General features: G+C 35.5%; 1 protein-coding gene across 13 annotated transcripts in view; it reads left to right on the top strand.

Moving 5' to 3' along the window:
• Window positions 1–20,669, top strand: part of LOC111054054 (probable Na(+)/H(+) antiporter nhx-9) — a 153,940-nt gene that overhangs the window by 82,938 nt on the left and 50,333 nt on the right. For all 13 annotated transcript variants that reach the window (XM_039428554.1, XM_039428555.1, XM_039428550.1 and 10 more), the window contains exons 2-4: window positions 652–915; window positions 17,261–17,457; window positions 19,148–19,404. In XM_039428554.1, coding sequence (XP_039284488.1) covers window positions 652–915; window positions 17,261–17,457; window positions 19,148–19,404 — 718 coding nt within the window. The remainder of the gene's footprint in view (window positions 1–651; window positions 916–17,260; window positions 17,458–19,147; window positions 19,405–20,669) is intronic.

Here is a 20,669-nt window from a genome sequence, read left to right as displayed (position 1 = left end):
ACTTTACTGTCAGGCCGTCATAAATTCAGATTACTGTTCTTTTTTCTGTAATTAATGTACTGATTTTCCTTCATATTTATTCATTATTTCGAGGGGGCCCGTGTCCCCTGCCTCCCCCTTACATACGCACCTGCACAGAATGAGAACAAAAACTTAAATTGCGCATGCGAATTATGATGTACGGTATTATTGCTCGTAGATCTCCTTGTTGCCTCTCAGCTGCTCCTACCTCCTATCATACAAAATAGTGTGGAGCATTCCATGAGAACTTTCCGTTTTCCAAATAACTTTTGTTCTCCTTAGTTCTTATTCTAATATAGGCTTTGCTATTCATCATGTCATGCTCTTTATGTATTTAACTATGAATATATTTTGGTTGATCCAAGTAATATCGTAAAATGGATTCCATATCTTTTTGTTCACATAATATTCATGTTGGATATTATCTTACTAATCAAGTGTGTTGCATTGTCAATCTACAGAAATTGATATTTTTGGTTTAAAAAACCATCTAGGAACTCTTTTACTCTTGAAAATTGGTTTCATTTTGTACTATTCCTATCCTTCAATGTGGTTGTCAGTTTCTGCTGTCCTGCAGGCTTCAACCCTTCAAAAATACACTTGTCAATATTGTCTGTTTGTGTTTTGCAGCGTTCCACATGGCACCAAAGCTGAGCCACATGTTCCCCGAGTCATGCCTGCTGATCACGGTGGGCGTGGCCATAGGCCTGCTGCTGTTCGTGACGTCATCGCTGCACGTGTCCACGCTGACTCCCGACGTGTTCTTCTTCTACATGCTGCCGCCCATCATCCTCGACGCCGGCTACTTTATGCCCAACCGCCTCTTCTTCGACCACCTCGCCACCATTCTCATGTTCGCTGTTGTCGGAACTATATTCAATACACTGACCATAGGTAAGATTGTTAACTAACCTAACCTATCCATTCACGGAGCTTATTAGATTAGAAATATTTGGTGATGAAATCTAACAATCAGAGACAAATGAATATTGGAGTATAACCAGTATTCTTTTCTCTGTGGTACAAGATATTATAGAGTATTATTTCTCTATCCTAACATACACTGGCCTTATTGATTAGGGTATGATAACATTGGAATATTGGATGCATTTGAGTACAAGTGCGAGACCATGCAGATGAAAAACATAATTTGGAAAGAACCATAGAAACTTTCATGCTGAATGCTACTAACAAGTACATGCGATGTACTTGCTGTTTTGCTGTTGCTGGTGGCTGAGTGAGCAGCACCACCAGACAAGTCACGTGTTTCTATGGCTCTTTCCAGATTTTGTTTCTCATCTGCTTGAGTGATCATGTATGGTCATGCTTGAAATACTTGCATCCAATGTGATCATACCCTTACATTAGAAATGCTTGGTAATGCAACCCAACCTAACCAACGTGGGGTTAGAAGTTGTGACGTCATCCACTTTGGAAGTTTGTAACATTCAATCTCTACTTACATCATTCAACCATGTAAAAACCACAAAACATTCATCATCAACATTCAACACTGACCATAGGCAATATCAGATCCAAGTTTATTCTGCTTAATTGAACCTAACCTATAACTTAAAAAGGCAGTGTGTGTTGAATTATGTTGTAATTATAAGTCAACCTTGTAGTGATGATAGGTGATAATATTAGAGATTAAAGTTTCCATGTAGGTGTGCTCATTAGTACTTCACTAGAACTAAAATATGTTTCCCAATATTAGAATTTAATAAAATTAAAATGCTACCTAACCTAGCCCAACATAAATTGTTAGTAGCCTACATAATCAAAACTCAACGTTAGTAAACAGACTGTCTACTAACTTTGATCAAAATCTAACCTATCAACCTGTAATGGCGACGGCCAGCTGATTGCGACCGAGTATCGATCAGCTGATTGTGTGCTGGCACATTATAACAGTTTTCTCTGGTGCTGGCTAGGCACAACTTTCAGGATAACAATAATAATGAACGACGTGCATGTCGCTGGCCCGGCCACATTCGAATTTCACCATACAAATTATGCCAAGATTTACTACCTATTTTCTACTATTTTCTACCTCCAATAACCGATTTTCTACCTCAAAGATAGCAGAGATATTGAATAAACTAAAGTGCCGGGCCAGGGACATGTTAGCCCGGCTATCTCTGAATTTCACCAAACAAACTATGCCAAGATTTACTACTTATTTTCTACTATTTTCTACCTCCAATAACAGATTTTCTACCTCAAGGATAACAGAGATATGAGCAAAAATATAGAAAGGTCAATGACCTCTCAGCCCGGCCATCTTTGAATTTGACCAAACCAAATATGCCAAGATTTACTACCTATTTTCTACTATTTTCTACCTCAAACCAAACTGAAATCTAACCATTCATAACGGAGATATTGGCGAAAATATGTGTAGGTCACGTGCATGTCGCTGGCCCGGCCACATTCGAATTTAACCAAACAAACTATGCCAAGATTTACTACCTATTTTCTACTATTTTCTACCTCAAACCAAACTAAAATCGAATCACGCGCATAATGGAGATATTGGCTAAAATATGTATAGGTCACGTGCATGTCGCTGGCCCGGCCACATTTGAATTTCACCAAACAAACTATGCCAATATTTACTAAATATTTTCTACTATTTTCTACTATTTTCTACCTCCAATAACCGATTTTCTACCTCAACCCAAACGGAGTTATAGGGGATTGTAAGTTTTCACCCACCCCCCTCGCCGATCACCACACACGAAAACTCGTTTCTAGTCTTGCCATGATTGAATTTCTGAAAAACTAAATGAGCCAATATGTAGTACACAAGCTCTGCTATCATATTCCACAAAGAACGGAATCGATAGCTCATCACTAGACAAAGCTATTGAGTGTTTAAAGATTACCCCCCCCCCACCCACGTAACAGCATGTCTCTGGCCCGGCCACATTCGAATTTAAACAAACCAACTATGCCAAGATTTTCTACCTATTTTCTACTATTTTCTACCTCCAATAAAAGATTTTCTACCTCAACCCAAAGGGAATTATAGAGGATTGTAAGTTTTCACCCACCCCCCTCGCCTATCACCACACACGAAAAAACGTTTCTAGCCTTGTCATGATTGAATTTCTGAAAAACTAAATGAGCCAATATGTAGTACACAAGCTCTGCTATCATATTCCACGAAGAACGGAATCGATAGCTCATCACTAGACAAAGTTATTGAGTGTTTAAAGATTACCCCCCCCCCCACGTAACAGCATGTCTCTGGCCCGGCCACATTCGAATTTAAACAAACCAACTATGCCAAGATTTTCTACCTATTTTCTACTATTTTCTACCTCCAATAAAAGATTTTCTACCTCAACCCAAAGGGAATTATAGAGGATTGTAAGTTTTCACCCACCCCCCTCGCCTATCACCACACACGAAAAAACGTTTCTAGCCTTGTCATGATTGAATTTCTGAAAAACTAAATGAGCCAATATGTAGTACACAAGCTCTGCTATCATATTCCACGAAGAACGGAATCGATAGCTCATCACTAGACAAAGTTATTTAGTGTTTAAAGATTACCCCCCCCCCCTCGTAACAGCATGTCTCTGGCCCGGCCACATTCGAATTTGAACAAACCAACTATGCCAAGATTTTCTACCTATTTTCTACTATTTTCTACCTCCAATAAAAGATTTTCTACCTCAACCCAAAGGGAATTATAGAGGATTGTAAGTTTTCACCCACCCCCCTCGCCTATCACCACACACGAAAAAACGTTTCTAGCCTTGTCATGATTGAATTTCTGAAAAACTAAATGAGCCAATATGTAGTACACAAGCTCTGCTATCATATTCCACGAATAACGGAATCGATAGCTCATCACTAGACAAAGTTATTGAGTGTTTAAAGATTACCCCCCCCCCTCGAACAGCATGTCTCTGGCCCGGCCACATTCGAATTTAAACAAACCAACTATGTCAAGATTTTCTACCTATTTTCTACTATTTTCTACCTCCAATAAAAGATTATCTACCTCAGCCCAAAGGGAATTATAGGGGATTGTAAGTTTTCACCCACCCCCCTCGCCGATCACCACACACGAAAACAAGTTTCTAGTAATATTTTCAAACTGTCCAAAAATCCACTGTTTCTTACTCAGCCGCCAATTTGTTACTCACACTACTATCTCAACCAAGGAATCTCAGACAGTTTCAAAATTATTTGTAGATTAATTTCGTACCCTGGAACAGTGCCTTGAATATTGGTAGGGAAACTTGGGATAATTGGTAGTGGTTGATTTTAAAAATAAGCATGTATTGAACTATGTTTTGAATTGTTTCTGATGAAATACCATATAACAAATAATAATGTTGGGAAATAAAAATAAAACAACTTATTACATAAAAAATGCATTGCAAGACGTACCTTTATTTCATCAATAACTATAATTGAACATATGATACACTAATTAATATTTGAAATACCTTTATAAAATCACAACTAATTGTTCACATTCTGCAAACAGAAAGGAGAATAGAAAAAGCAAAACCTTTATTTGCAATGGAGGAAAATTGCAAACTATGTGAACATATAAGATACACAAATTAATATTTGATTACCTTTATACAATCGAAACTAATCGTTCACATTTTGCAAACAGAAAGATAAGAAAAATCATCCTAATTTGCAATGGATGAAAATTGCAAACTATTCGTTCATAAGATGCACAAATTAATATTTAAAATACCTTCATACAATCGAAACTAATCGTTCACATTTTGCAAACAGAAAGAATAGAAAAATCATCCTAATTTGCAATGGATGAAAATCGCAAACTATATGAACATATGATATACTAATTAATATTTGAACTACCTTTATGCAATCAAAACTAGTCGTTCACATTTTGCAAACTGAAAGAATAGAGAAATCATCCTAATTTGCAATTGATGGAAATCGCAAACTATATGAACATATGATACACAAATTAATATTTGAACTACCTTTATGCAATCAAAACTAATCGTTCACATTTTGCAAACTGAAAGAATAGAAAAATCATCCTTATTTGCAATGGATGGAAATCGTAAACTATATGAACATATGATACACTAATTAATATTTGAACTACCTTTATGCAATCAAAACTAATCGTTCACATTTTGAAAACTGAAAGAATACTAGAGAAATTATTCTAATTTGCAATTGATGGAAATCGTAAACTATATGAACATATGATACACTAATTAATATTTGAACTACCTTTATGCAATCAAAACTAATCGTTCGAAACGATGATTGATTATACTCCAATGAGTTTCCTGGTCGATTAATCCGTTATGTTCAATAGTAGCTCAAGCGAAATTGTGCCTGTTAATAGTTTAAACTCGTAATAGCCTATCTAATTTTCAAGATAGCGAAATTCATTCTTGGTACAAAATGATTTGATATGTATTGAACATTGAATAGAATAGAATAGAAAAGAATTTTACTGTCCTCAATACACAATTACATCGAAGAATACAAACACTTAACATTTTAACCAATGAAGTAGCACGCAGTATTATTCTGTGGTTGACAAAAATTCATTAGGCATGGCCGAAGCCGTCAGCCAGAGTTGGTAGACAAAGATAATAGTAAGTTATCTCGTATCTAATCAAGATAAAAAATTTTGATACATTTCAGCAATTGTCATTGATTCCGGTACCTACTCTGTACAAAAATAGTTATAAGCCTTCTATTACCATGAACTATAATTCAACTATAATTGATAAACCAAGAATTTATTCTCATTCACAAGATAAGATTTAGGTGAACATCAATAAATACAATATATTACCAACAAGCCTAGGTAAAGAATATAAACAAACTATTTTACAGTTTAAAAATAGTATTCATGAATGAGGAAATTTCTTTATGTTCCCGCTGATCTTAAATACCCCTCCAACCGCACCCAGTCATCCCCGTTAAGATATTTTTGCACTACTTCTTCTACCAGTACTTGATGCTGTAACAAATTTTTCCTTTGCTCTCCCAATACCTTACAGCGGCCTATAAAATGATAAATATCTTCCCTTTCACCACTATTGCACAAAGAACATATTGTATTAGCCTCCTCCCCACCCGGTCTGAAATTTAATGGCAATGAGGATCATCTTGCTTTGAATATATTGCTAATGAACCGTATCTTATTCTTATCATTCATGTAACTTTTATTCATTTGATTATTCTCCAGTCTGAGGTCAGCTTAGATTGAGTGATAATGATCATTTTTTCAGCTATATTCTATAAATCTCTTGTCCACTTTTCTTATATCGGGTTAAAAAAATGAAACAGGGCCGCCGAAAACAATGGATGGACAGGTAGAAGTTCTAGTGACACTTCAGTGGTCGCCGATTGTTATTGAATTCCGACATTTTCGTGGTCTATTGTTAAGGTTTCCATTCCGAGGAATATATTGGTGGACCAGTGTGATTACTTAAAGGCACTTCCAGCTGTAAACCAGTGGTAGCCTACAGTGATTGGATAAACACACACACATTACTTTCGATGATAAGTACAAATTTAGTCAAACGTACGTGGTGTGTAAGTAAAGCCCACATCGATTTTTGAGCGTACATTTGTTTGCCGTCCTTAGAAATTCTGCTATACTGAATAGGACTTGACATACACATAATACACGTATACATATGTTTGTCAAGTTGAGTTCAATTCAATCTAATAGAATTTGAAAGGACGCCAAAAAATCAATTGTGAGCAAGTTGAGTTTCATCAAAAATGAACCATTGGGAATAATAAAATAATATCCAAGTACTTGATCACTGATTCACATTCAATAACTGCAGAAAATACAAGTAACAGATGTAAGTAAGGTGCAAAGTAATAGATAAGTTGGTGCTACCAGCTAGAATTGCCTTCAAGAAAGCACACGGGGCCACTGATGGCCACTAAAAGGGTAATGAACCGGAATTAGAGGACAATGAAGTATGCTAGTCGAGAGTTAGAGGATGCACCTTTTTGGAACAATAGCCCAGTGCACAGGTAGTGCAGCCCCGTCTCCTTTCTTTTACCCCTTCAATCTTATTAATTATATCCGAGCTTTCCAATTTCCATACATCAGACTGAGTCACTGGGTCGACCCAATTAATATCATTAAAACCGAACAGCCTTCTCCACTCCTTGCACCATCGAAACTTACTTTGAGCCATCGTAATTGTATTTTTTTTGGGAAACCTGTTATCTGATAATGTTATTGTTTTCAAAACATAATCTCTGTTCATTCTTAAAGTTTGGAGATACATTTCTTTTACATCAGTCTCCAAATACAATATATAATTAGGAGTATTTCTAGGTAACCAGTAAAGACGCTTAATAAAAAATCTATGGAATATTTCTAGATCGTTTCTCTCCTGATAACCCCACACCTGAGCTGCATAAGTAACCGTAGATATACTAACTGCATTGAAAGCTTGCCATTTTGTTGAAACAGTCACATCGTCATTTGCTATCAATTTATTCCACATACTCTGAATTCCAAATTTCGCTGTTCTTAATTTTTGCTTGAAATGTGCTGATAAAGACAGAGTTGATGTGAAACTAAACCTAAATACTTATATTCCTTCACAATTTCTACAGGTTCACCTCCATACTTCCACTTTTCCCTTTTACACAGCTTTCCTCCATTTCTAAAAACCATCATCTTTGATTCATCCATATTAATAACTAGACTCCAACGATTACAATAAAAATGTAGTCCATGGATCATTCTCTGCATTTCAGTAACATTGTCGGAAATGATAACAAGTTCTGCATAAAAAGAGCATTCAATATCATATCTCCTATCCTGATTCCCCCTCCCAAAATATCGCAAATATCATAAATAAATGAGGTGAACAAAAGTGGAGACATGAGACAGCTCTGCTGCCTTAATCCGATTTCAATACTTATGTCTTCAGTTTGACGCTCCTCCTTGCACCATATCGATGATTTTGCATTTGGACCGTATAGCGCTCTTATTAAATTAACAAATTCACTTGAAACTCCTATCTCGGCCAGTCTATAAAAGAGTGCTTCTCTCTATACTGAATCGAACGCAGCCTTATAATCAACGAAGAAACAGTATAATCTTTTACACATGGATAGAGAATGTTTAATTACGTTGAAAAAAAAATGTTATCAATTATTGCGGAGTATCCTTTTCGAAAACCTGCTTGATTCTCACTAATGACTTCTCGACCATTAATCCACTTCTCCAATCTTGTCAACAAGATACTTACAAATATTTATTACTGTAAATTGCATTTGTAAATGAAATCGCTCTGTAGTTCTCAGGATTATTGGGATCATTTTTCTTACTAAACATTGCATTCACTCTAAAACAACTATAGAAATGTGATGCACTTAAATTTTGTGGGTGATTCTCCAAGATATTTCCTATCTATCTCTACTATCACTAATACTGAACATTGAAAACTGTGCTTGTACAAAATTCATTCTTGTTTTGAAATTTAATTGAATAGTAGTGATATATCAATATTTGAAGAATATCTTGTGTTATGCGAATGGGACATTTCCTGGAAATTCTTGTAAATATGGAGTGAGAGAGAGAGAGAGTTGTTCATATTGCATCATTAATTACTGAAGAATGGCAGAATAGTTTATATTTTCTTTTACTTTCCTTGCCCTATTGCCATAGGTAAGGGAAGTATTGCTTTCCGAGAAAATTAAGGTACCCCAATTTCTAAATTTCTATACGTTTCAAGGTCCCTGAGTCCAAAAAAGTGGGTTTTGGGTATTGGTCTGTATGTGTGTGTGTATTAGTGTATGACCTCCTCTTCCTAGAACTATGATTTCCACCTCTCAAATATTTGAATTCTGTGCTCTTCTGGTGAAAACGTGAATTATCTTGTTTTTTGAATCTCAAATAGCAATAAAAATGTATCTATTGAATTTATCAATTGGAACTCAGCTGTTCTCGATTCAGGATGACCTCCTCTTCCTAGAACTATGATTTCCATCTCTCAAATATTTGAATTCTGTGTTCTTCTGGTGAAAACGTGAATTATCTCGTTTTTACTTTCCTTGCCCTACTACCATAGGTAAGGAAAGTATTGCTTTCCAAAAAAAATTAAGGTACCCCAATTTCAAGTTTTCTATACGTTTCAAGGTCCCCTGAGTCCAAAAACATGATTTTTGGGTCTGTGTGTGTATGTGTGTGTGTGTGTGTGGTGTGGTGTGTGTGTGTGTGTGTGTGTGTGTGTGTGTGTGTGTGTGTGTGTGTGTGTGTGTGTGTGTGTGTGTGTGTGTGTGTGTGTGTGTGTGTGTGTGTGTGTGTGTGTGTGTGTGTGTGTGTGTGTGTGTGTGTGTGTGTATGTGTGTGTGTGTGTGTATATCTGTGAACACGATAACTCCATTCCTAATTAACCGATCGACTTGAAATTTTAAACTTAAGGTCCCTATACCGTGAGGACCCGACAATGAGAAATTCAATAAAATTCAATTCAAGATGGCGGTAAAAATGGCGGATAATTACTAAAAAACCATTTTTTTCACGTTTTTCTCGAAAATGGCTCTAACGATTTTCTTCAAATTTATATCATGGATAGCTATTTATAAGCCCTATCAACTAGCATAAGTCTCATTTCTGGGAAAATTTCAGGAGCTCCGTAATATTCTTGAGAAAAATGGCGGAAAATGACTAAAAAACCAGGTTTTTCACGGTTTTCTCGAAAACGGCTCTAACGATTTTCTTCAAATTCAAGCCATGGGTAGCTATTCATAAGTCCTATCAAATGACATGAGTTTTTTCCTTGGAAAATTGCAGGAGCTCCGTAATATTCTTGAGAAAAATGGCGGATAATTACTAAAAAACCATGTTTTCACGATTTTTTTTAAAATAAATTGACCGATTTTTTTCAAATTCATACTCTGTATAGATATTTATCAGCTCTATCAACTGGCATGAGTCTCCTTACTGGGAAACTAATGGGGGGTCCACCCCATCCTTGAGAAATGGACTTTGTAACCTTCTTCTCGTGCATGAAATAGGTAGGTAGCGCAGTTCATAAAAAGAACACATAGTCGAGATATTTCATATGTAGAACAGCTGTTTTGAAGACTTTAAAAAAATTACGACTAAAAAGATCATTGAATTTCACAATTTACACAAAGGAAAAAGTACTCTGAAAACAATTATATATACACATATACAAAAATCTGATCGTAGTTTCGAATATGAGCAAGGAAAGTTGTGTGAGTGTACCACACCAGATTTTTTGAATTTCAAATAGCCATAAAAATTTATCAATTGAATTTATCAATTGGAACTCATCTGTTCTATATTCAGGTTGACCTCCTCTGCCTAGAACTCTCATATTCGAGGATCTTAAAGCATTTCTCTGTGTTCTGCTGACAAAAATACATTTTTCTAGTGGAACTTGGAAGAGCATTTTTTCAAATCCATTTATTTCGACTATTTCAATGGAACTATCGTTATTAATCTCCAGGAACTGTAGAACTATCGATTCTGCATCCAGAACTGTCAATTTTGGATGTACTTCTAGGAAATGCTCTTCCAAGTTCACACTGGCGAGAAGCACAGCTTTATTTTCTAAAGCGTTTACTCCTGTTGAATAGAAGCACTCCCAGCTGGTCATTGAGATTGGAGACTGGAAGACTACGGTTGAGTAGTTTTATATTCGTCAAGTCAATTAAATACATCTGTAGAGTTATGTCAATGGCTAACGGGAGATACCCCAGAGAATGCATTGATAGATTATACGAGTTGGCGCAACAGGATCAAGATAACCAAGGTAACTGGGTGTGTTTGTTGAAGAATCAGTTGCATCTGGCGGGTTGCAATCTGGTTGGAGATTGGCAGGACAGAGGAAAGTTTTCTTAAGTCTTACAAGTTGAAGGAAGGAAAACTAGTACAAAACTGAAAGAGAAGGAATATGTTGAGCATTTTCTGTTAAGGTGCCCGATGTATGGTGGAATAAGAAGACACTATTTAGAAAAATTCACTACAAATGTGGTTACTGACGATGACAAACTCATGGTTTTACTTTCGAACTTTACGGAGCAGAAAATCAACCGTTTGTATGGGTATACAATGAAAGCAATCGAAATCAGATCTATGATAATAAACACTTGAATAATGTCCGATAATTATAGTCAGGGAACAGAGATTATCATTGAAAATATTAAAAGTATTCGATGCTCATTTTAGACGGTTAAATGAGGAATGCAGTGAGCTGAATAAAGTAAGTTTGATGGGGATAGATTGAGCTCTAAAAATAAGATAGTTGGAAGAGATTATTGTATGTGTGACGGATTATTATATAAAAATGTATTATTGGATATATTTGTCTAGAATTGATTATTGTTGAAGTTAATACTGTTATTACTCGTTTCGTTTATAAAATAGGAATAGGTAGATATTTAAAACTGGAATGTTATTATTGTTGATTACTATAAATGGTATTTTTTTAGTATGTGAGAAATGTAGTATTGAATAAATTTTACAAAAAATTGATTATTTTTGTAGTTGAACTGTTATTGCACGTTTATAAAATATGTATAGGTATATATATTATACGGGAGTGCTATGATTGATAGATATGGGATTGTTATTACATGAAAATGTACAGATAGATATTTTATTTTAAAATTTCAAATTTGTCGAATGTGATAGATCTATTCTTCTGTATATTAGGAACATATACTTACTAAAGTACTCTTACTTGTGATATATATTTAAAGCATGATTTAAGACATACCAGTAATGTGATATCATAGAATGTAATGACTGTATTCAACTCAACTCGTTTGTATTAGCATATGTGCTTGAAACAAATGAATTTATTCTATTATTTTATTAAATCTTCAATACGTTACTCTCACATACATTGATTCATTGACTTGAATCAAATTTATAATTATACTAGGTAGTTCAAATATTAATTTGTGTATCATATGTTCATATAGTTTGCGATTTCCATCAATTGCAAATTAGGATTATTTCTCTATTCTTTCTGTTTTCAAAATGTGAACGATTAGTTTTGATTGCATAAAGGTAGTTCAAATATTAATTTGTGTATCATATGTTCATATAGTTTGCGATTACCATCAATTGCAAATTAGGATGATTTCTCTATTCTTTCAGTTTGCAAAATGTGAACGATTAGTTTTGATTGCATAAAGTAGTTCAAATATTAATTTGTGTATCATATGTTCATATAGTTTGCGATTTCCATCAATTGCAAATTAGGATGATTTCTCTATTCTTTCAGTTTGCAAAATGTGAACGATTAGTTTTGATTGCATAAAGGTAGTTCAAATATTAATTAGTGTATCATATGTTCATATAGTTTGCGATTTTCATCCATTGCAAATAAGGATGTTTTTTCTATTCTTTCAGTTTGCAAAATGTGAACGATTATTTTCGATTGTATGAAGGTATTTTAAATATTAATTTGTGCATCTTATGCACGAATAGTTTGCAATTTTCATCCATTGCAAATTAGGATGATTTTTCTATTCTTTCTGTTTGCAAAATGTGAACGATTAGTTTCGATTGTATAAAGGTAATCAAATATTAATTTGTGTATCTTATATGTTCACATAGTTTGCGATTTTCCTCCATTGCAAATAAAGATGTTTTTTCTATTCTCCTTTCTGTTTGCAGAATGTGAACAATTAGTTGTGATTTTATAAAGGTATTTCAAATATTAATTAGTGTATCATATGTTCAATTATAGTTATTGATGAAATAAAGGTACGTCTTGCAATGCATTTTTTATGTAATAAGTTGTTTTATGTTTATTTCCCAACATTATTATTTGTTATATGGTATTTCATCAGAAACAATTCAAAACATAGTTCAATACATGCTTATTTTTAAAATCAACCACTACCAATTATCCCAAGTTTCCCTACCAATATTCAAGGCACTGTTCCAGGGTACGAAATTAATCTACAAATAATTTTGAAACTGTCTGAGATTCCTTGGTTGAGATAGTAGTGTGAGTAACAAATTGGCGGCTGAGTAAGAAACAGTGGATTTTTGGACAGTTTGAAAATATTACTAGAAACGTGTTTTCGTGTGTGGTGATTGGCGAGGGGGGTGGGTGAAAACTTACAATCCCCTATAATTCCCTTTGGGCTGAGGTAGATAATCTTTTATTGGAGGTAGAAAATAGTAGAAAATAGGTAGAAAATCTTGGCATAGTTGGTTTGTTTAAATTCGAATGTGGCCGGGCCAGAGACATGCTGTTACGAGGGGGGGGGTAATCTTTAAACACTAAATAACTTTGTCTAGTGATGAGCTATCGATTCCGTTCTTCGTGGAATATGATAGCAGAGCTTGTGTACTACATATTGGCTCATTTAGTTTTTCAGAAATTCAATCATGGCAAGACTAGAAACGTTTTTTCGTGTGTGGTGATAGGCGAGGGGGGTGGGTGAAAACTTACAATCCTCTATAATTCCCTTTGGGTGAGGTAGAAAATCTTTTATTGGAGGTAGAAAATAGTAGAAAATAGGTAGAAAATCTGGCATAGTTGGTTTGTTTAAATTCGAATGTGGCCGGGCCAGAGACATGCTGTTACGAGGGGGGGGGGTAATCTTTAAACACTCAATAACTTTGTCTAGTGATGAGCTATCGATTCCGTTCTTCGTGGAATATGATAGCAGAGCTTGTGTACTACATATTGGCTCATTTAGTTTTTCAGAAATTCAATCATGACAAGGCTAGAAACGTTTTTTCGTGTGTGGTGATAGGCGAGGGGGGTGGGTGAAAACTTACAATCCTCTATAATTCCCTTTGGGTTGAGGTAGAAAATCTTTTATTGGAGGTAGAAAATAGTAGAAAATAGGTAGAAAATCTTGGCATAGTTGGTTTGTTTAAATTCGAATGTGGCCGGGCCAGAGACATGCTGTTACGAGGGGGGGGGGTAATCTTTAAACACTCAATAACTTTGTCTAGTGATGAGCTATCGATTCCGTTCTTCGTGGAATATGATAGCAGAGCTTGTGTACTACATATTGGCTCATTTAGTTTTTCAGAAATTCAATCATGACAAGGCTAGAAACGTTTTTTCGTGTGTGGTGATAGGCGAGGGGGGTGGGTGAAAACTTACAATCCTCTATAATTCCCTTTGGTTGAGGTAGAAAATAGTAGAAAATAGGTAGAAAATCTGGCATAGTTGGTTTGTTAAATTCGAATGTGGCCGGCCAGAGACATGCTGTTACGAGGGGGGGGGTAATCTTTAAACACTCAATAACTTTGTCTAGTGATGAGCTATAGATTCCGTTCTTCGTGGAATATGATAGCAGGGCTTGTGTACTACATATGGCTCATTTAGTTTTTCAGAAATTCAATCATGGCAAGACTAGAAACGAGTTTTCGTGTGTGGTGATAGGCGAGGGGGGTGGGTGAAAACTTACAATCCTCTATAATTCCCTTTGGTTGAGGTAGAAAATCTTTTATTGGAGGTAGAAAATAGTAGAAAATAGGTAGAAAATCCTGGCATAGTTGGTTTGTTAAATTCGAATGTGGCCGGGCCAGCGACATGCACGTGACCTATACATATTTTAGCCAATATCTCCATTATGCGTGATTCGATTTTAGTTTGATTTGAGGTAGAAAATCTTTTATTGGAGGTAGAAAATAGTAGAAAATAGGTAGTAAATCTTGGCATAGTTTGTTTGGTTAAATTCGAATGTGGCCGGGCCAGCGACATGCACGTGACCTACACATATTTTCGCCAATATCTCCGTTATGAATGGTTAGATTTCAGTTTGGTTTGAGGTAGAAAATAGTAGAAAATAGGTAGTGAATCTTGGCATATTTGGTTTGGTCAAATTCAAAGATGGCCGGGCTGAGAGGTCATTGACCTTTCTATATTTTTGCTCATATCTCTGTTATCCTTGAGGTAGAAAATCTGTTATTGGAGGTAGAAAATAGTAGAAAATAAGTAGTAAATCTTGGCATAGTTTGTTTGGTGAAATTCAGAGATGGCCGGGCTAACATGTCCCTGGCCCGGCACTTTAGTTTATTCAATATCTCTGCTATCTTTGAGGTAGAAAATCGGTTATTGGAGGTAGAAAATAGTAGAAAATAGGTAGTAAATCTTGGCATAATTTGTATGGTGAAATTCGAATGTGGCCGGGCCAGCGACATGCACGTTAATGAACGCTTTAGTGAGGTCCACATTATAAATGGAAGTGGAGAAAGATAAGGGGAAAACGTTGCCAATCCTCTGTCTTGTCAATGCCTTCTATAGATTCATAGCTGATACAGGTTTATTGATGTAATATTAACTGGAGCTTTGAATATTGATGATTGATAATATTAATATTAACGGTTCCTTCTCGTTTGAAATAATAAATTATATTTTATTGAGCAAGAAAATATATTTTTTCAATAATTTCATAATGAATTTTCATAATTAAGATGAAATATTTTGTTAATCAACTATCAATTCAAAGCGAGAAAGAGATAGCGCTATCTCTTTCCTCACCCCTCACCACTCCAATTCCCACCACCACCCTCTCTGACGGGTGAGATTATGATTGAATACAAAGCGCATGTGCAACGGTGTGTCGCTCCTCAGTGACAAGTGACTGGCCCTTGCATCCATCCACATGTGAAATTAGCCTATAGCTATAGGTTATACCTCCTCCGGTCCCAATATGAATTGTGAAATCCTATACTATTAAACGAGCAATTTCTGTTTATATGTTTGTATTTTACCGGATCTCAAAAACGGCTCTAACGATTCTCATGGAATTCAGAACATGGTAGGTTTATAATATAAAAACTCGATTGCACTAGGTCTCATCCCTGGGAAAACTCGCTAAAGGACATTAAAAGGATAATTATTATTATTCATCCTTGGAAAAACAGCTGTTAATAATCATTTCGTCGTCTGTTGATGATGGAAGTGAGTGAGCTAGTGGGACTGTGTCAAAATTATGACTCAGCTGTTGAACTTTTGTAATCATTCAATCAGGTACTTAGTAAAAAACCGGGTTCTTTTTATCCTGATTAATTCTAGTAAAAACATCTTTTTGAAATGGTCTTCTCGGATTTGGTTCACGTGAAATTATTCAGGATTAAAATTTAACCGGCTTTTGTGCAACCGGGCCTTTGTAAGGGAAATTTTTGCATTCCTCTGGGAATTAATCCCAATTCATTGTGATTAGATAGAACATTTCTGTATGAACTATGCATATTATTATAATTTCTTCTTTCGTAATATTTTTTTTATGCTTTTGTACTCCAGAGCGAAGCTCGGTCCCCGATATTAATTATTGTAGTCATTCAAATGTTTGTATTCTATTTTCTATTGGATGTTTAAATTGGTTTAATGTACACTTTTGTTTTCTCAAAAGCGTAATTTGCTACTTTTATTCAATTCAATAATATGTATACAATAACAATAAACTTGGTTCATGATATTATATCTGAATTCTAAAAATACCAACCAAGCCTTACTCCAGACAGCGCTCTTCAATGTGATACTGTAGAGCAAATGTTGGTACTCTATTGAATGTTTGAATCATTTATTGTTTTCTCAGAACCGTAATTTGATAATTCGAATTAATTTAATAATATGTTTAGAATAATCGCAATACGTGAACATACCTAAATACACTGAATTTATAACATTTCCAACCTATTCCACCAGCACTCCATTCCATCAACACAGTTGATATGCGTTATCACAAAATAAAGAAGTTTGCCTACTCTTTGTAGAAGAAGATAAAAATAACTTCAAAGCTGTTCTTCACTTTGTGGTGTTATTAATTAAGTACCGACCTATCCTATTATATTAAGCGAGCAATTTCTGTATATGTGTTTATATTTTTTATATATGGTTATCTGGTTATTCATGTTCAACGGATCTAACGATTTTCACGAAATTTGGAATATAGTATATGAAACATAACCTACTTTTTGGAATATTTACAATGCATAAATCAAAATTCGGGGAAGAAACAGTATTGGGCTGTGCTTGTTAGTTCTTCCCCAATCATTTTAAAGAATTGAGTTCTGTTTATTAATAAATAAATAACGAGCAAAACTCGGTGTCCCGATATTTGAGAAACCGTAATTCTAGTAGGCTACTAAAGGTACCAACTTGAAACATTAAATTGCAGCTATCATCATAGATTAAATTGTGAAGATACCGTTCAACAATCATTTGTCTCTGTTATTATTAATTGATTAATTTGGTTGATTGGGCATGGGCAGGTGCCTCACTGTGGCTAGCTGGGCTGACAGGGCTGTTCGGCTGCGAGACGCCGCTGCTAGAGATGTTCCTGTTCTCGGCGCTGATCTCGGCCGTCGACCCGGTTGCCGTGCTCGCCGTCTTCGAGGAGATCCACGTCAACGAGATCCTCTACATCGTCGTCTTCGGCGAATCCCTGCTCAACGATGCTGTCACTGTTGTCAGTAAAACCTAATCATTTGCATTATTTTTACCAATACGATTAATCTAGTTTGTATTTATCAATGTAGACGTAAATGAATCTAATATGATTGTAAAACGATAATTCAAATTAAATGCTGACAACCACCCCGAAGACTTCTGCTACTGCAAATATTGGCCAATAGTATTAAGGCTGTTCATTATTTTTACCTTTTTATTTTTATTTAAATTGGATAATATTTTTCAATATAATTGTTAAGATTAAAAAAAGTGGCAACTGAAATTTTCAAGTAATCTAATAAGCGAGTTATGGGCTGTTGAAGAGCTAAATTCCGTTTTCTTTCCAGGTTATATACGGTTTCGAATTTTCCATTGGAGTTTTTTTAATACATTCAGTATATCATTGGGTTTGTTCTAATATGCGTTTTTTCGCGATTAATGCCAAAATAAACAAGTTATCGAATTTACAAAAAAATGTTACTTTTTTATTTTAAACGATATGGGGAATAAAATGTTTTAGTTTGGAAAGAAACATTTTTTGAATTTTCAAGAGAAGTTCTAATAATATAGTCGAAACCGTTTATGATCTGGAAAGAAAACGGAATTTGGAAAGTTAGCATTTCATCAACCCATAACTCGCTTATTAGACCACTTGAAAATTTCAGTTGCCACTTTTTCTCACTCTTATAATGATCTCAACAATTATATTGAGAAAGATTATCCAATTTAAATAATAAAAAAGTGTACGGAACAGCCTTAACTTAATACTTTTCTCAGTAGTATTAGAGAAAATAGTAGCTCGCATAGAATTTTCTTCTTCTAAAGGAGTGGTCTGTTGAGTTGATACAATAAACCGAATTCATGGGACTAAACTGTACTGAACTAGTCACTTTTTGTGTGTTTCACATTTTAAACGTTCATTTATCGAATAAATAATTCCATTATCTGAGGTTTGGATACATTGAATCTCAATATTACTTTGCGTTCAACTCGTTACTTTCTAATAAAGTATTTTTCAATTGCTTCATCCATTCATTATTATTTTTCATTTACGATGAAATTGTTACTGTATTCAGTTAATCTATTGTATTAAATGCATATTATGTTATACAGAGTGCCCCATGAAATGTTACCTAAAAGTTGTTCCTTTGACGTTTTTGAACTTTCTAGGAACGCTCAAAGTTGAACAGTACATTCGTCGAGTTCGAAGCCAAATTTTAAATAATTATAAAAAGTTGAAAACCGTCAAACAAGGGAACAAAGTATTTAATTGAACATTTTCTCCTCTTTCCAACCATTTCCTTCGAATTAGATTTACCTGATAGTTTTCTAGTGATTGACGTTTTTCATAAATATCGAAAAATCTATACATTTCAAAAATCAAGGTCGATATAAGACAGTTACTGAACATTTTTTGTTACAAATCTTATGTAGAATCCATAATCTTGGGCTGTTACACCTTTCGTGGGATACTCTGTATATCTAGCCTATTACATTGGCTAATAAACATTTTCACTAACAATCATTATTAAGTTAAATATTGGTTCTATTTCAACTCGCTCCTTTCACACATAACAGGCAGCTGTGCCCACGAGAGGAGCCTCCAATTTTTATTACAAATGTTATCATTTTCATACCTATGTTTTATTTCGAGAAAAGAAAATTTCAATTCAATTCACCTCATTTCTTTTATCATTTTTTTTGTGTAGGTGCTGTACCACATGTTCGAAACGTACAACACAATGGGCCCGGCCAACATCACCTACACGGACCTGCTGTCTGGACTGGCGTCGTTCTTCGTGGTGGCGATAGGTGGCACCCTAATCGGGGTCATCTGGGGCTTCCTCACCGGCCTGGTCACCCGCTTCACGCACCAGGTGCGCGTCATCGAGCCCATCTTCATCTTCGTCATGGCCTACCTCGCCTACCTCAACGCCGAGATCTTCCACATGTCTGGCATACTTGCGTCAGTACCAAACCGACCGTAATTGTGTCTTGTAGATTAGATTTGTAGACCATTATTTTTATGCTTGTACAGTATTCAAGTTACAATCGAATTTTTATTGTTCATGTCACAACAAACAAGTACAGTGTAGGCCTCGATTAGAGCTGTAAATTTCCTATACTTGCGTCAGTACCATTGAAACCAAAATATGTTCCAAACCGACCGTACATTGGTCATGTACATTTATAGAACATTACTTTTATGCTTGTACAGTATTCAAGTTGCAATCGAATTTTTATTGTTCATGTCACAACGAACAAGTCCAGTGTAGGCCTCGATTAGAGTTGTGCATTTTCTTCATTTTCTAGAGCTGTACATTTACTTCATTAGAACTGCACATTCCCATACTTGCGTCAGTACCATTCAAACCATATGTTCCAGAGTTAGGCAGGGATATTGTAAAATACCGCTAACACATTCATTTTCCAATCTATTGTTGGTTCCACACATGAATGAGTACTCTGCCTCACGGTATTTAGATGAAAACAGTAGGGGTCATGCAAAGTGTGTGCAAGCTAGATTGCGTCATCGCCACCAACCGAGGTTTTCAACACCTATTGCTAATTTATGAAACTTATTTGTTAAAAACAGATAATTGGATATAAAATGACGTCAGCTACACCGGAAATTTAGCACAAACATGCGCGTGACACCTACCGTCTTCTTCTATATACCGTGCTCTGCCTCCAGGTGCCCTTGAAAATTGCATTATTTATCGGGCGACACACAGAATTAGGGCCAAGCCACATGAAGCGTTTTTGCACTGGTGGACGAGTCGGCAGGGCAGGAAGCTCTTCGATTGGCTAATCAATTATCAGCTACCCAGTCAGCTTCCTGCCCTGCCGACTCTTCCGCCACCAGCGCAGAAACGCCTGAAAAACGCTTAATGTGGCTTGGCCCTTATCTGATTGATGAATTCCCATCAACAGCTGATTCTCAGCCAATCGGAGGTCAATAAATTGTGTAAAGTTAAGGCCGTGGATAGTTAAGTGTGAAACAGCCATTGGCTCAGTGTCGAGGTCTCTCCTGTCAAGTCGGCTCAACTCGAATTTCATTTTCTCAGTGTATAGCTGGCATAGTGGCATTGAGAATATAACAATTTATTAGATAAAATTCAAATAACAATATCTGTCGAATGACGGTGATTTTCATCTCTTCACTCCTGTTAACATTGTGAGATGTTTTGAAAAATGATATTTGAGTTCGATTGATGAATAATTTGTGAC

This window comes from Nilaparvata lugens, chromosome 5, assembly GCF_014356525.2.
Source record: "Nilaparvata lugens isolate BPH chromosome 5, ASM1435652v1, whole genome shotgun sequence".
NCBI classification, from domain to species: Eukaryota; Metazoa; Arthropoda; class Insecta; order Hemiptera; family Delphacidae; genus Nilaparvata; species Nilaparvata lugens.
The sequence above is the reverse complement of the archived record's forward strand: the minus strand, read 5'-3'. Positions and strand labels throughout refer to the sequence as shown.